The sequence below is a fragment of the Peromyscus californicus genome, unplaced genomic scaffold (genome assembly GCF_007827085.1).
Source record: "Peromyscus californicus insignis strain IS unplaced genomic scaffold, ASM782708v3 Scaffold_16__1_contigs__length_79575227, whole genome shotgun sequence".
NCBI lineage: Eukaryota > Metazoa > Chordata > Mammalia > Rodentia > Cricetidae > Peromyscus > Peromyscus californicus.
This window is the reverse complement of record NW_026294458.1, coordinates 55,809,009-55,826,908: the sequence shown is the minus strand read 5'-3', so window position 1 is coordinate 55,826,908 and position 17,900 is coordinate 55,809,009. Positions and strand designations below refer to the sequence as shown.

The following is a 17,900-nucleotide window of genomic DNA, read 5'->3' as shown; positions in this document are numbered from 1 at the left end:
GCAGTTACTTTTAATTATTTCCCTAACAGCGGTGAAAGGATACTAACTCCCAATAGCACGTGCTCAGTAGAATTTTAAAGAGCAATTTTAATTCCATCCTATGAACACTTGAAATGTTTTGAGATATTGTGTTTAATCTTCTAATAACTAATAAATTGTCTGTCTAAATCAGTTATTAGAACATGTCTGCTCTAAATGGAAATTGAATACAGTGTCTTAACAGTAAAAAAAAAAAAATGCAAACAATGGCATCCACTTGGTTGTCTTGCTTGTTATGTTACAGCGTTAAATATGGTAACTTGACTCTAGCATTGTCCTTATGTCTGTAGCACTTGAAATGCATAGTATTAATTACTAATGGGTTTAGAAAAAGAAGCCTATCATATCCATTGACAAGAAGTTTCCCATTCTCACTTTACAGTGGTCACCGCTGTCTGCTTCCCTATTCTTTGTCATCTAGGTGTTAAATCACTGCACCAATTAGAGATCCTTCCCAGAAAGGGGTGGTTGATGACAACTAGTGGGTGGCAAAGTCTTGAACTTCAACAGTATTTCAACGACGTTTTTGGAGCCCAGCCCTCTGTACCTTCACCCCTGTAGATATTGTCAATCGGCCGATTGATTTCATCAGTTACTAATCCATATGTCTTCCCTGTGACATGCTCATACCAATCATAGGAAACATAAGGCAAGCCCAATTTAGCTCAAGGACAATTTTAGGCTTATTACTTCAATTGACTTAGTGATAATAGTGGAAGATAAAGCACGGAAGTCACTTTAATGAAAAGTCCCAATAAATTCACTTGTGGAATGGTACCTTTGAAACCTCCATCTTTCTTTATTCACTCGTGCCTGAGTAGTACAATAGCTCTGACAGCCTGTAGTTTGCCCTTTTAGTGTAGTTATATCAGACAGACAGACAGACATCTCTTCCTGTCTCTCACAGCAATTCTTTGCAAAAACCTATGCACTTAACTTGAAAATATCTGGTGGTCTTGGAGCTTGACAAGGATTGTCCATTTGGTACTGTCATGACTCATTATGATTGATGTCCGTGAGCTTGGAGAAGGGTTGCTAACTCAGAATGTGCTTTGCCCTTCAGATATTTGGAAGAAGGCCAAGCCAGAGAGAAGCCTTTCAAAACTCTAATACTTAATTGATAGATGGCTGACTCTGAGGATAGATGTCTTTTCTCCTTGTCACTAGCCTTCTCTCTGTGCTCTCCTAGGTGGGAAGCAGATGAAAATGTTGCCAAACCCCAGGAAAGCAGCCTTTTCTATCTGGGTTGTGATAGTGTCTCTGTATTTTCTTTCCTACTTACCTACCTTCTACCTTGGATTTTAACATTTTTGCCTCTACAGAAGCTGGGGGATATGGAATGTTAATTAGGAATGGACAATGATGCACATCTTCTTAGAAGTTTATAGTTACAGTTCCTATGACTGGGCTGATGTCCCATTGTAAAAGCACAGAGTTAATGATGGACTATTTTTTTTGAAAGTATTTTAAAATAATTATAGAGTAAATAGGCTGTCTTGATCTTTTTTTATATTTTTCATCAAAAATTCTCTTAGAAATTTGTTATTTTACCATTATAAATACAAGATCAGGTAGAATTAAAGCAATGTAACTTCAATAACAAGATGATGTTTCTGAAGTTTCTATTGTTTCACCACTATGCGACGCTGATGCTGTAATCTTTCAGGTTTATGTTTTTCTAATCTCTAATAATTTGCTTATGATGGAAGTCATGAGCTTCAATAAGTCAAGTCAATTTAGAACCACTAATTAGATCATTATATAAAAATTTTAAAAATTCCAACTAAAATACAGTTAAAAGTTTGATGTAATCCCTCTGTTAAGCATATAGATTTTGAATAAAGCTAAATTGATAAGAAATAGGATTATAGAGCAAGTTAAGTTTGACTGAAGCACTCTCCCTACACCCTTGTCCCAAGTCTATTCTTAGTGTCTAGAAGTAAGAAATAGGAAGATATTAATTAGTGGAGAGACAGAAATAGCTTGCAGGGTGAGACAGTAAGTCTGACAGGATGCCTTCCATTCACACTATATAGGCAAAACACCCACTGTGTCTCATTATATCTAAAATGAAACTTATTTTTATTACAAAAACAGTATTGGTAAAATTTGAAAAGAGAAAAACCAAACAAAAAACAAAACTCTGTTAGTTGGTGCTGATAATTTTCTTTGGGCACCAGCAAAATTAACATGTTTACCAGAGTAAACTAATGGACAAAAACCTCCATTGTAGAAGCACATATCCAGAATCAAATACAAGTTAATGCATTCAAATCGTCTTGGAGGAGAATCTGGCCTTAACAGGTTTTTGTCACTGTTCACAGCCAAAAGCAGGGGCAGAATTGATCCTCATTTTGTCAACTTTCTTTCCATATTTTTCTCATACTTAAATTCTCAGATACAAATACACAGCATAGTTTTGCCCATGGCTCTCTGTGTAATGTAAACCCACAAGTGACAATTGTTGTTCAATAGATCCTTCTATCTCACATTCTATGTGGAGTGGCTTTTCATGTCTGTAGAACAGGTAATTGCATTTACCTTCATTTTCACTGAGGAGAACAATTTCCTTGTCCTTTTGTTGGGGGGTTCTGATTACAGGAAAAATTCACAACTTCAGGTGCTAGAAAGTGAGAGAGATTTGAGAAGAGATTTACAAAGAAAGTATTTTTTTATTTTATAATACAAAGTAAATATATGGTCACAATTATAATAGTTTTCATAGCTAAATTGTGCACAATTAAAATTTGAAACAAATCTAAGTAGTTCCATTAGAATTAGATTTAAATATATCATATATTATTTGTACATATATAACTGGATAATGTTTGTCAATATTACATATAACTTCAGTATTATTTTTTCATTTTTTGTAATTTTTTATTTATTTATATTAGTGTATGGGTATTTATTGTCTGTATGGATGTCTGTTCTTCATATGTGTCATGGGCTCCTGTGGAAGCCAAATAGGGCCTGAGATTCTCTGTGACTGGAGTTACAGATAGTTGTGAGCTGCCATGTAGGTGCTAGAAATTGAACTAGTGATCTTTGGAAGAACAGCCAGTGTTCTTAACCATGGAGCCACCTCTCCAGAATCTACTTTTTTTTTTTTAATTTGTAATTGTTGGAATAATCAAATTTTGATGAAAGTGAGCTTCTGTTTACTTTTAAAGGGGTGGTTATATTATGTAACTATTATCGATAAGGACAATATTTTAGGAAGCTTGGCACACATCAATAATTTAACTTGATTGTGGGCATTATAACATGGAAAATACTCCATGCATGGATTTTTAAAAATGTTGGTGAAATCGAAATCATTTGACAGAAGTATGTAAAGGCAGCTCAGTGATTTGATGGAATTTTTAGAGTCTGATAATCTGGGCTTGGTTAGTACTTATTAAAAAGGAATTAATACATTCATATTTCAGTAAGAGCTTATCAGAAAGGGAAGAAGCCTTGGCTGCCACATTAAAGTTTCCATTTGGAGTAGAAAAATGTGACCAACTAGAGATAGACACTCTGGAAGCTTCTTTACTTCAAAATGTCAATTTGCTTCATAGTTACATTTCTTCCCTCTGCCCTCCCGTTCTAGCAGACAGGCCACAGGATTAATTCTGACAGGTGATATTAGATGCATAGAATTACTCTGTATCTGGGACAAACTGGGAAAATCTCTTTCCCTCCTGACTTTCATAAAAAGCAAAATAAGTTCAAATATTTAATGCAATTCTACATTTTAGATGTTCATGTCTGAAGCTTCTATGGATTGCTCCCAGAAGTTCTTATGCTGAGATGCTAGAGGAAATTACTGATTCAAAGTCAAGGTCCTTTCAGTTTTATCTCTGATAAACACAAAGTCACTGGCCTGTGCTTAGAAAACCAGTGACATGGAGATCATCATGAATTCTCCTTCCTGATCCCAGGTTCTTTCCACATCAAGGCAAATATTTCTTTGAAATGAGAGCTGCCTCAAAACAGCTCTCGGCTGGCAATGTCATTATTTTTCTGCAATTCTCTCTGAATGACTCCTAAAAATTCTATTGAAAGATCAGACACAATTTCCTTTGTATAAATTCTAATTGTTCATAATTTGTCATTTGCTTTTATTTGGTGGTTCGACTAGAGCTTGTACTTTTGTTCTACTTTCAAGTTTCAGCGCAGGGTATAAAAGAAATTTATTGTTCTCTTTCCACCGTCCTTTAAAAAGAACAACCAGGGGCCGGGCGGTGGTGGCGCACGCCTTTAATCCCAGCACTCGGGAGGCAGAGCCAGGCTGATGTCTGAGCAGAGGTCAGCCTGGTCTACACAATGAGGCAGGCTTCTGTGCCAACAGGACAAGTAATCAATATTGCTACGATAAGAGGGGTAGGTGTATCTGTCTCCATTTCCTCTTCCTTTCTTCTTCATTCTTTTGAAAGGAGGATTCACAATTGAAAGAGTCTCATGTCTACCAGATTTTGTGTATGGTGGACATTTTACGTTACATAAATAATTACATAATGTGCTGTGGATTTTTATTTTTTTTTTGTAGTTGCTAGACAAAGACAGAGACGCATGCCTTTGTGAAATCTTTGACAGCCTGCTGTCAATCTAGACCAATTTTAGAAAGATTTGAATGAGGATTGAGATACAAAGAGAAAATAAACATTTTCTGAATATACCCTCTAAGTCACCTGGAATGTCAAATCCTTTCATACTTTAACCTTTGATTCCCTATTAGAAAATATAAACATTTATAATGTTAAATGTTATAATTAAAATATAAACAGCATTCAAACACTGAATATTAGCTTTAATTAATGGTATCTTTCTGGTTAAAATTTAAGTGGTATATCATAATACTTTGTATTTTACTACAAATTTGCCATTGGCCAATTTTAGTGCCTCTGATTCGGCTGTCGCTTTTTTCTCTTATATTTATGATCTGGTAATAACAAAAGTTTGGATGAGAAGAAAGAGCATCTGTATTAAGAAGATGCTTAATACATCATACCCATCTCTTAAGCATCAGGTTTTGAAGTGTAGCCCATCAAAGACTGCCTTTTTGAATACTTACAGTGTTGCAGCATTGTCTTGACTTTATTTTAGCACTTAGTGTTCTATTAGAAACACATAGCTAGTAAGATCCATGAGATGAGTGGCTAGTAATCATCTGTACTGTGTTCCCGTTTTCTGTCTGTGTGCTTGAGTGTGCTCACATATGTTTGTATGTGTTAGCCTTTTATCTAATACCCCCACTAATCACTGCTCATTTGTTTACATTGATTGTTACAGTTTAATTCATTTATGTTAAAAACCAGTTATCAAATGGGCACAGTAGGACAGAGTTGCACTACTGATACCAAATTTTAAGCCCTTAAGTGGAGCAATGATTGGTATCATCTTCTTTGAGTAGATGTCTATAACTAGTTATGGGCAGATGTAAATGTTGTGTCAGGATTGTTTGATAGCACATTTGAGAGGCTATTGAAACGTTGTGATGGCAGTATATGTGGGGTCCCTACACGACATTTCTGGGAGCTGCATATTGGTCTTTAAGTGCTGTAGACCCTTGGAATTAAGGATGTATTACCTAATGATGATGTTATAGAGAAAATTTAACTACTAGATAATGAAGAGACTGATGCACTGTATTAGGAAATTGCCAAATTTCAAGAGTATTTAGCCTTGGTATCTGAAACAAACAAATGATGAGTCATGGAAAATGTTCAAATTAATAGTTATCTGAACATTTGGAGAATGTATCTTATTTAAAATGAGTTAGTTCTTTAAACAATTTATTTATTTTTACATTTATCTGTAACAAACAAATCATAGAACACTTAATTTGCTGTCATCTAAAGACAGAATATGGTGTTCATTTTAACCCTATCATTCCCTGTAATCACTTTAGCTGATTTGTAATGATTTGGGTCCAAACTGTAAGATCCTAACAATTCTGCATTCTGGAACTTTTAAATATCAGATATCTTTTACATAAAAATTGAGTGTGATAATTTAGTGACAAAATTTTATCCAAATAAACTTGCAACTATGTATGTATGCTATTCCACTATGCTTGCCTATTCATTTTTGTTGCAGAAATAGTAGGTAGTATTGAGTACACTCAGCCTTAGATCCCTTTCATCCTTTGTGAGGAATGTAACACCCCTTAGGTACAAACCACTGAGAAGCTCAAATAAATTTTACCTAATAGATTTTGGAAAGGGATGCTGGATCTGAACTGATGTTTAAATTCGTTGGAAGGTCCATTGGTCTACTTTCATGTTTCTGGTTTGTGAAGTGGAAACAAGATATTGGAAAAGTAGAATCATACAGTTGTTTTTACTAGACATTTCTTGGAGTTTTCTTTAATAAGCTCCCTAGTATTAGAGAAAATTTCAGATGTTTACACATAACTGGAATCCATTCAGTATCAACTATTCACAAACTATATTGTCATGAGAATAGTATTCCATATTAATAGTAGTATATGTCTACTGTAATTGTAACCATTCAATGCATAATGCTTTTAAGTATGAATGATCTTTGATGGTGAGAAGTACATAATCAATACTTGCTGTTACTCTATTGGAAGCATATTACCATATGGAATAATGCTAGTTCTCTTCAATGTGTGTTTTTGTATTATTCCTTCAAATTAGACATTTTCTTGTTATGAATAAATGACTACATTTGGTAATTCCACATTAATTCTGTATCATCCTACTAGTAATACTGCATATACATTACTTGTAACAGTTTTGAGATTTAAATACATGTGACTACTCTAATGGTTCATTTTGCTTGAAGAAACTTGAAGCAACTTATTTAATTCAGAGCAAATGATGACTTTGCACTGAACCAAGCCATTGCTTGTCACTACCTATATAATTCCATTAATTATACTGTGTTGGAATTCCCAGTCTTCATCTCTAAACTGAGGCCCAATAGGTAGCTGTTATTAATTGTGATTAATACTGACTACTATGTGTGTATGTCTTTCCTTTATTACAGTAACATTTCAAAGAGGAGATGGAGGACTAATGAGCAATGGGAGGTATGCTAAGGAGTTTCTTTTATTATTATTTTTAATCAGTACTGGGGAAATTCTGTAGTGAGCAGCTATTATTGTAATAAATGATCACTTATAAGTCTGAGAATTCTAGGAGGAATTGAATGGCTTACCACAAGGTTTAATGATCTATCTGTTGTGCACTTTAGAGGAATCAAGTCCAGATGTTTCATATCTCCCAGATGCCCCTGAAGAAATTAGTAGTAAATATCACAAGGAATGTGTTCATTTGTTAGCAGGATGTTTATTGCATTAATTAGACATTAGCAAATGAAGTTGCTGTTGTTTAAGACTCCTTATTGGCTCTCACTAAATTGCTGTGAGTGAACAATTACACATAATCGATCACAAAGTAAATGATTCATGGATGATGAATAGGCTTTAGATTGATAGGACTGGATTCCACAACTTTGGATACTCAATTGAAATTGATAAAAGCTGATAACAAACCCATATATCCTCATCTATTTTTCCCTTTGCCAATATGGAGATTGTAATTAGGCTCTGGTAATAACTTCCAATCTCCCATTTAATCAATATTTTAGCAAAAAGAGATTAAGTCTAATGAGAGCTAGCAGATACACCAAGAAGCAATTGAATCTTCTTATTGCAGTTTCCATAGAAACACACGTTTCTCTTAGGGATTATACCAGAAGGGGTCTATCAAAAAAAAAGTACAACAATTATAGGTGATCTATTTCTTTGTAAGTATGCTAATATTCTGAAAAGGAATCAAAATCACATCTTTACATTAAATAATGAAACTCCTTATTAATGTGATAGGAAAGAAGTTTTCTTCATAGGCTTTGGTAGATGTTGAGTCATATAACTGGATCTTTTACTGCCTTAAACCCTTAACTAGCCCTTTTATTTGGCAATGTGAGGAGCCTGGAAATGTACTATTGGTAGAAAAGTATAAGAAATGTTCATTAATTTGTCTCAAGCTATATGCCTCCAATCAAGTCTTAGGGCTCTGTGTAAGGGTGACAACCTAGAGAAAACAGATCCAGTTAGGGAGTACAAAAAATGAGGACTGAATACTTTAGTTCTTTGGAAATGGCAGATATGGAGCAGCTACTCAGAGAAATTGTTCCCTTGAGATGTCAACTTACCATAAAACTTGGTCTCATGATGCTGCTATGCCCCCTGTTTCCCAACAGTTTCAGGGTGGACAACTGATGTCATTTGCATGTGGGCAGAATCCCAGGCAAAGCCTTTTTGCTTCCACTGACAGAGAAGATCTATGTATAGCTTTAATGAACTACTAAAGTTCCTTTATTTCTTAAGAGCACTTGCAATTTAATTTGAAGTCAATTAAAATCTTATATCTCCTTACCCTTTATCGAGTGTAAGGAAGATGTCAAATTCCCTCACTGAGCCCCACAGGCTAATCTCCATTTCATTTCTGTTTCAGCCGTCCAGGTCTTCTAAATGCTGGGGATCCCAATTATCCATGGCTTGCTGATTCATGGCCAGCCACGAGTTTGCCAGTAAACAATAGCAATAGTGGCCCAAATGAAATTGGAAATTTTGGGCGCGGAGGTAAGTTCTGTGTTTCAAAATAATATTATCTGTTATTTGGGTGTCTATTTTTAGTTTGGTGTTCTGGAATTTTAATTTTAGCTTAGTTTTCTTCTAAGCATTTTACATTTATGTGTTGTATGTAGATCACCAAATATGGGGTTACAAACACACATGGGAAAGCTAGAGGGAAGCTTGCACAATGCAGTTCTCTTCCTCGACTGTATGGGCCCCAGAGATCAAACTCAAGTCATCAAGCTTGGTGGAAGGGCCAGTACCCTCTGAGCCACCTTGCCGACTTCAGAATTTTAAAATAACACGTTAAAAATATCTCTTTCAGGACCGGGTGGGTGACTCAGTGGGAAAAATGGCGTAATGGTCTCTCAGAGGACCCAAGTTTAGTTACCAATACTCACATTGCACAGCCACCTATAACTTCAGCTCCAGGGGATACCATGTAAAGTAGCATAGGAAATGTTTGTGCTGAACATTATCCAAATACCCTCTCCCCAGTCTGTCCTCTCCGCTATTCCACAACCCACTTTGTAAAAATAAATTTGGTTTCCAAAGCTCTCACCCAACCAGGATTAGCTTTCTCTTTTACTTGTATTTGTATCAGAACACCACAACATGCTATGTTCAATAAATACATACATAAAGACTATCATGACTTTGTTAGGCAAGCTACATTAACTTCTCAGATGTCTTATTCCTGTTTAACCAAAATATATACATGTAGATTTGCAAAGGTTTTCTTTATGACTATTTCATTTTTGTGAATTGGAATGCTTCACAGATGCATATTGAGGTCAATACAAAGAGTTTGCAGGTTTTTCTGTATTTCTTTTCAGCATGTTAGATTTTAAGCATTCACTATTTATGCATGAAAAGGAGCACATGGCACTTTTCATAATTATTAATATTTTATAAAGTTATAAAATAGGTAACAATATTTATAGTTTAGAAAGTTAAGAAAATAAGTTTAATCAAGATGAGTAACTTGGGATCTGGTTGGAGAAAGCAGTTCCAATCAAGTTTTAAAGCCTTCAATGTTTTATCTACACTATGTTCTTTTCTTCAAGTGGATTTACATGTATGACTATATAATCATAGTATGTACAAGAACTACCACAGACACTAAGATTTTCCCATCAATAATGTGATGACAACACATTTGATATATAGATGAATGAGTAATTCAAATAATAAAGTGAACCACTAGCAAATAATTTGCCCTTTTGTCAAGACAAAAATAAAAATTTATTAGGCTATTTCATTAACAAATGTTTTCTCTTTTCATGTCATTGGATTGTGGAATTACTGAAATGAAGACATAAATCTCAAAAAAAATAACTTTTCCATAAGTAACTGAAGATGCAGTGAAGAAGAGAGTCATTCACACAAATAATGAAGCAAAATCTAAGTGAATTCATAAATCCAAGTACAACCAAGATGTCCTAAGCTGCATTGCAAATGCAAACTGCAGAGTAGTCATCCTTTAATTCATCGATTTCAAACACAATATTAACAAGCTCCATACAGACTAAATCATTAAGGAGTGGTTGTTGGGAATCAGGAGAAATGGAAAGTGGGAAGTGCAGCCTCACTATGGTGATGCCCCTTCAGATGCAGTCTGTTGGGAACCGAGCTGGCACAGAGCTCCCAACCATCTCATAGTACTAGACTCCCTTCCACATACAAATATTCGTGAATAATCTTCCAATGTTTCAAAATTAGGGTATGATTCTATTTACTATTGAAATGTGATAGTGATCAAGACAATATGCAGCTGCCAAAATCAATATAGGTACAATTTCACTTGTAGACTGACTATAATTTAACCGAGCAGGGAGCAAGTTTGTGTCCGAAGTCATAGTCAGTGTGGTAACAGCGTATTGTTACCTATGGTTATGTTTTTGATTACTCTTCTCCTCCCCCATTTAACCTTTTGGACTTCCCCATAAAAACATTTCAAGTGTTTACAAATAAACTGTCCTATAATCTAAGTCTAAAACATTGGAGAAGTTTAGATGCAAGATATGGAAAACTAAGTCCATGATGGTGAGATATTCTACCTAACTAATGTTCCTAAATGAATGGCAGGGAAGAGAAAGCAGAAAAAAGTCTGAAAACTCATTGATGGGAATATTTTCACTAACTAATATTATCAAACATGAAGATTTTTAAGAGTAAAAGTATACTAGCATTTAAATTTTAATTAGTTTACAGTTAAAAACTAAGGATAAGAAAGTAGGGCAATTCTGTAATCTGAAAAAAAATTTGGCTGAGTGGTGGTGGCTCACGCCTTTAATCCCAGCACTCGGGAAGCAAAGGCAGGAGGATCTCTGTGAGTTCGAGGCCAGCCTGGTCTCCAAAGTGAGTTCCAGGAAAGACACAAAGCTACACAGAGAAACCCTGTCTCAAAAAACCGAAAAAAAAAATTTACTTGCTTATATGACCCAATGAAATGTTATAAGCTTGAATATAATTAATGATCACACTGATCTTCATTTGAGATATTTACTTTAGCAAAGTAAAATCTACTTCATTGTAAACAGATTGGAGGAGTTCTGGACTCAGAATCTTTTGAAACTGAAAACTTTTTGGTGTACAAAGTTATAAATTTTATGTTATGAAGACAAATTCTCTAGCTATCATAAGTTACAAAGGCAAAACTAATTCTTTTTTTAATTTTATAATTTAATTTAATTTTACATATCAGCCGTGGATTCCCTTGTTCTCCCCCTCCCGCACCTTCCCCTCCTTCCCCCCAGCCCACCCCCCATTTCCATCTCCTCCAGGGCAAAGACTCCCCTGAGGATTGAGTTCAACCTGGTAGATTCAGTCCAGGCAGGTCCAGTCCCCTCCTCCCAGGCTGAGCTGTTGAGAGTTGTCAAGTCTAAGTTTTAAGCCGTTGGAAAGTTTTGTGTAATGAACAAATCAAGTGGTATGATGACGTCAAGTCCTAGGGTGCAAGGTTTGTAGAGCACATGTTATCGGGGGGTATATAATCAGATTGATATTAATTCTAAATATCTAAAACCAGTGCTAGCCGAGTCGAGTCCTTTGGAAAAAAGAAAATGAGCTCAGGAGAGAGATGACAGGTCTGAAAATAATGCATCATGCCAAGATAGTTCACATCCCCCAATGATGAATGGGCTGACTGATATTCATTGTTGTTCCTACAGTTTAATTTTACTTTTGCTGTTGTACGGTGTGAAACTCTAATCCTCTGCTTCTCAAAGCTGCTAGCATACATTATTACACCCACTGATCACCAAGACTCCTTTTTTTCTGAGTTGAATCCTCTGTATTGTGAAAATAACTTATACGTGGAAACTTTCCTTTGTTATCCACCAAAAAGAAATCCGTTTTCTTTCATTTATTCTCCATTTCCAATACTGTGAAATAAAGCAATATAAATGGCAAGTTAAAACTTCAGAAAAAGTGTTAATTTCATAGTGAGGATAGTATTATTTTGGACCATTTTTAACTGTACCACAGCTACAATTTTTGTCTCTTGTGATAAAGTGCAAAGAGATGTTTTCATCTCTAGTTTGTATATTCCCTCTTAGAAACATTTCCATAAAATGCTAACAGTTTCTTTGCTTGTAAAAGCAAGTGAACAACTGAGTGTGTTTCTCAGGAGTGGAACATCTCAAATTTCTAATTCGTGCTCGAAGAAAATGGGGAAGAGATGTAGTAAGCAGTGAGACGTGAAGGATGTGAGTTGAGCCCGCCTGTCACTGGGGTTGATGGTCTGACGATGGTTGTATATCATCTCCCCTTCATTGGCTCATGAAGCCCATCTCTGCACAGTGCAGACGTGCAGTGTGACACATTTATTTTTCATCTTCCATCCCAATAGTTTGGGTTCCCGTGCATCATTCAATAGTTTCGTCTCCCTCTGTTCATTGCAGACGTGCTGCCTCCAGTTCCAGGCCAAGGGGATAAAACCGCAACGATGCTTTCAGATGGAGCCATTTACAGCAGCATTGACTTCACTACCAAAACCACTTACAACAGTTCCAGCCAAATAACACAGGCCACCCCATATGCCACGACCCAGATCCTGCATTCCAACAGCATCCACGAACTGGCAGTTGATCTTCCTGATCCACAGTGGAAAAGCTCAATTCAACAAAAGACAGACCTGATGGGCTTTGGCTATTCACTACCTGATCAGAACAAGGGTAACAATGGTGAGTCAGTTTCTTGTACCTTGAGAAATTAATTTCACATCATTTATGCATGAGATAGAAATTTGTATTTATTGTTCAATGTTCAATTTCGTGATCCATTACAAGGTTTACTAACTAAGCTAAAATGTTCTCCTGGCATGTATGTATCCAGCACCTTAAATAATCACTACCACTGCCACCACTACTGCTGAATTCACCATCACACACCAACACCAACTGGTTTCATTCTTTTAGCATTTTTCAGTATAATATCCAGCAATCCATCTCTACTTCCATTAGGAAAGGATAGATAAAGCATTCCTCTTCTCTCCCACAACATCTGCTTCTGAGTTGCTAACTGCATGTTCTGCATGGGCTTGTGCTGTGAACTAATCACATGATGCCACTATGACCTCTGCCCTTTAACCCTTAGCCTTACTTTACATCCCTGACTACCGATTGGCTGAGGGATTGTCTAATAGAATGCCACACAACCAGTCACAGGATTTCAGCACCACCAGCTCTCACAACAGCTCAGAAAGGAGTGGCAGTCTCTCAGGTTGGTCTGATCACAGTAAGGAGAAATATTTGTTTGTCAAGAGCATATGACCTGTGTTCCTAGCTACCATTGAAGAAATATTGAATCACAACCCAGTAGCAGGCATTTATCTATCAAATGATAGTCGTTGATCATAGTGAAGTTGTACTTTGATTGTGGGAGGAGGAGGGATAGAATTGCTGTCACCCTTTTGTGAACTGTACAGTGATGTACTTGAGGCAAAATAGAGCCATCTTCATAAAGACAACTCATGAAGAACAGATGCATTTTGTCTGTCCTGAGCCCTATTTATGAGTCAAGAGAACTTTATAATGAAAAGGTTATACATGTTATTCAGTTCCAGGTCATTGATTCTAGAAAATAGACATGATGGAAATAAAATTATTGTAGAGCCTTATACTAATGTTTGAACAATGCAGTCTCATAATTTTGTATCAGTTTTTTTAAAATATCAAATGAGAGGCTTTTTTGTCTGTCAATGTGACTCTGTACTAAATATGAAATATTAACATGGTAAATTATCAACACTCAATTTAAAAGCTGTGCATATAATATTTTATGTGGCTTCTTGTTTTTATATTGTAAATTTGAGCATGTATTTGAAAGAAATGGGCTGAACTAATTGTGATGCAGACAATCCAACACAGAGGTGGAAATACATTTTGTTATGGTAAAATGCGTTTCTACCCTAACATGTAACAGTGATAGTTCTACCATGAGACTCTTCACCCGTAGCAGGAAGACATTGTGGTAGACATATGTTACTTTTCAATTTTATTCACACCATGTGACTGTTGATTTTATCTATATATTTCTAATTGATCATGCCACCCAACTTGTTTTATCTCTTCAGATCAATGATATGCCATTTACATGAAGTCTTTCAAATACATATAAATAGTAAAGGATTATAGAGTGTTGAAGTTCCCATGGACTTCAAGAGCATGAATAGTTAACTTTCACTACCACTAGGATTACATTTACCAAATTACTTTTCCTCAGGAAATAGAATCCTCTTAGACCGAAATGTTAATGCCCTCTTTTTCCTCCAAAAAGAGTTATTGCTCTTCTTGCTTATTGGTAGGATTAGATACGTTATAGAATATGAAAAAAATTAAACATCTGTTATGAATTTAAAGTGACTGAATAATACAGGGGAACTTTAGGAATGACCTTATATGTCATTTTTGCTGTCATTTCTGTATAATTAGTTCCACAATTGTTCTGTATAATTAAAAAGTAATTTTGCTGAAGCTTCCTTTTCAGTTCATTAAAGATATGTAAATATCAAGCACTGTATATAAAGAACACTGCATACCATAAGCCATGGGGTCTATAGACATGGGAGCCAGCACATATTTGGTATAGGTCAATTGTCACCAGCTTTTAAAAGTTATTTCTTAAGTAATTCTAAGCAGTAGTGCTTGCTGCATTGTTGAGCCCTGTAACATCCCATATGACATGAATGTACAGGTCTAGGAGTTATGATAAATACTTCATCTACATTTGAATATAAAATTACTTAAATTAGAGACAGAGAGCACTTTCAGTAGCTGAGATTGAAATTTTGATTATCCCTTTTTTAGGTTACTGTTCAGTTAAAACTCAAATGGAGTTCAGTGTTTCTGTTCTGCTTCATAAGGGTGTTTCCTAATATTCAGATGTAAGACTAAACTGCCCTATGACTAGCTGATCCTATCATGATTTAGCATTTGTAAATGATCTGTTCATAATGATGTTAATATGTTTTTAAAATCACAAAGATTAAGAAACTTTCATTTCTGACTTATTTGAGTGAATACATTTCATTCTTTAAAATAATTTACAATATGTCCCTTTTAGAAGTTCTAAAACTTCTGTTAAAAGTCTTATTATTAAGCCGGGCGGTGGTGGCGCACGCCTTTAATCCCAGCACTCGGGAGGCAGAGCCAGGCGGATCTCTGTGAGTTCGAGGCCAGCCTGGTCTCCAAAGAGAGTTCCAGGAAAGGCGCAAAGCTATACAGAGAAACCCTGTCTCGAAAAACCAAAAAAAAAAAAAAAACCAAGAAAAAAAAGTCTTATTATTAAAAATGTAATACTGAGATGTTTTGTAAAAAAAAAATAACAGAAATAATAATCCTGTATGTATAATATATATGTGAAAATTACTGAATTTTTTCAATGTACCAACTTTCAAAAAGAGTATACATTCAGCCGGGCGGTGGTGGCGCACGCCTTTAATCCCAGCACTTGGGAGGCAGAGCCAGGCGGATCTCTGTGAGTTCGAGGCCAGCCTGGACTACCAAGTGAGTTCCAGGAAAGGCGCAAAGCTACACAGAGAAACCCTGTCTCGAAAAACCAAAAAAAAAAAAAAAAAAAAGAGTATACATTCAATTTAATATATATTATAATTTATATACAATATATTTTGGGGTGGTGATGAGGTCAAAGTCAGGACCTCATGCATCCTCGGCAACTGTTCTACTACTCATTTCCTTCCCTCTCTTTATTCATTTATTTCTAAAATAAATTGTTTTCATAGTTTTCCTTCCATAGTGATCATTTGTTAGATATACAAATAATATAAATATTTACAGTTTGACTTGAAGAGAGAGGTCAAATATTTGGGCAAAGCCTCAAAAACATAGTGAAAGAAATTCTCACTCAAAATGATGGAGCTTTTATTTGCAGGTTGTGGCAGTAGGTGGTGGTTCATTCCACTATAGATCCAGAACTCAGAAACAACTTTAATTACTAGGTTAGGTCATATGCTCGCCACTGTCATAGAATCACATCACTTAGCTCAGAACTAACACACACACAGTCATGTTGATGAGGACTCCTGATTATTCAAAATGAGAAAAGAGATAACTGTACATTTCTAGAAAAGGAGGAAACAGATGTTTTGTGGTAGGCCCTTGGAAATTCCCTTCAAGAATCAGCTACTTCCAAAGCACATTTTAATGCCTGTTGTTTACAACAGTAGGTGCTGAATTGCTTTCTGGAATTTTAGTAAGAATTTCACTTTGGATTTATGTAAGGACTGAAGGACAGTTGGGTTAGACACCAGGCAAACCGCTGGCCCTTGGCAAGCTGCTGCCCGGTGAATGCAGATTTCTCTCTACGAGAATCTGAGAGTTGACCCTGGAGCACTCCCTGAGAACCACAGTATCTCACCTTTAAAATGGACACATAAAATCTTCCCCACTTTCATCACTCAGTTCTCTTGGTGTCCACATGACAATTCAAAAAGGACTGTGGGAATTCGTGCAGACGGTCCTCATCAAAGACAAAAGGCAAAGTACAGCTAGGGGGTAGCAAGGAAAGATGAGTTGCTCAAGCTATTCCTTTTGAAATAGTAAATTTGCATTCCAATTTTATGAAAAATGATGTAGTCTTTGGTCTTTGTGTATGATTTCAGCGGCTTAAGGATTCAAAGATTCATTTCACAATGAAAAAATAAAGATCTATTCAGCAGTAAACTCTTTGCTTTATTAGAAACTCAGTCTGTTTCTGGCATACTCACTGAGCCTGGAAAAGTTGGATAATATTGCAGAGGTGGCTAGAAAATGGATTCTTTTCTTCTTCTTCTTCTTCTTCTTCTTCTTCTTCTTCTTCTTCTTCTTCTTCTTCTTCTTCTTAAATGAGAGAGGAGATGGAAGAGAGTAATGATGACTGGTACTCTGTACTTAATATTTTTCATGCAATGTCTTTTGTATTTCTAAAGATAGTTCAAGGAACTAGAAACATCCATTTTCTGTAGATGGAAATTGAGATGACACCTACTGACTGACCTATGACATCATAAAGGAATTAACCCTCAAGTCCAGAAATCAAGCTCTTACCCATACAGGCTGAGTGTAGAAGATGCCTGTTCTCATTCCCTGTCAGGCCTTTTCTTCCATCAGAGAATTAAAACAAAAAGTGAAAATACTGTGTACTGGGACTATATAATGGATAGGAATGTAGGCATGCATGGCATGTAGAAAATGTGCAATAATGTGCATATCTAGTGTAACAGTGTTATCTGTTGCTAGGCTTCCAATATATTATTAATATAGTATATAATCTGACTTTGCTAACTCAGATTAGTAATAGATAGGAGAAAGAAAAATGGATGAGCTTCATCTGTATGACTAGATAGCAATGCTATAAATACCTTACACTCACAACATTTACTTTAATAAAGATTCAGTGCAAGGAGTCAATACCACTGTTGGCACATGCATATAAGCTGATATAGGAGTCATATAAGATGCTTAGGTACGCTTGAAACATCTTTTGCTTCTTTGCTCAAAGAATATTCATCCTTGAATCAACCTTGGTACCATCCTTGTTAATGAAGAAGTTATATTTATTTAATATTGGAAAAATGAAATATATAGCATAATTCAAATGATGTTTTCTTTTCATAGTTCATTAATTTTCATGTACTCTCAAATATGGTTCATACACTGCTGGCTTACTTATATTTGTGCATGAGTTCATTTGTATTACAAAAATTATGTACAGAACCTAATTATTCTATTTCCATGATATTCCATTCATTTTGAATTTTATGAAA

At 35.6% G+C, this 17,900-nt stretch overlaps 1 protein-coding gene across 12 annotated transcripts in view; it reads left to right on the top strand.

The window, feature by feature from the left end:
• The window catches only part of Robo2 (roundabout guidance receptor 2), a 531,698-nt gene that overhangs the window by 477,040 nt on the left and 36,758 nt on the right, over positions 1-17,900 (top strand). For 8 of the 12 annotated variants that reach the window (XM_052741005.1, XM_052741004.1, XM_052740998.1 and 5 more), the window contains 4 exons: positions 7,039-7,081; positions 8,511-8,638; positions 12,538-12,819; positions 13,232-13,357. In XM_052741005.1, coding sequence (XP_052596965.1) covers positions 7,039-7,081; positions 8,511-8,638; positions 12,538-12,819; positions 13,232-13,357 — 579 coding nt within the window. The remainder of the gene's footprint in view (positions 1-7,038; positions 7,082-8,510; positions 8,639-12,537; positions 12,820-13,231; positions 13,358-17,900) is intronic. The other 4 variants (XM_052741007.1, XM_052741008.1, XM_052741003.1 and 1 more) reach the window with 1 other exon arrangement.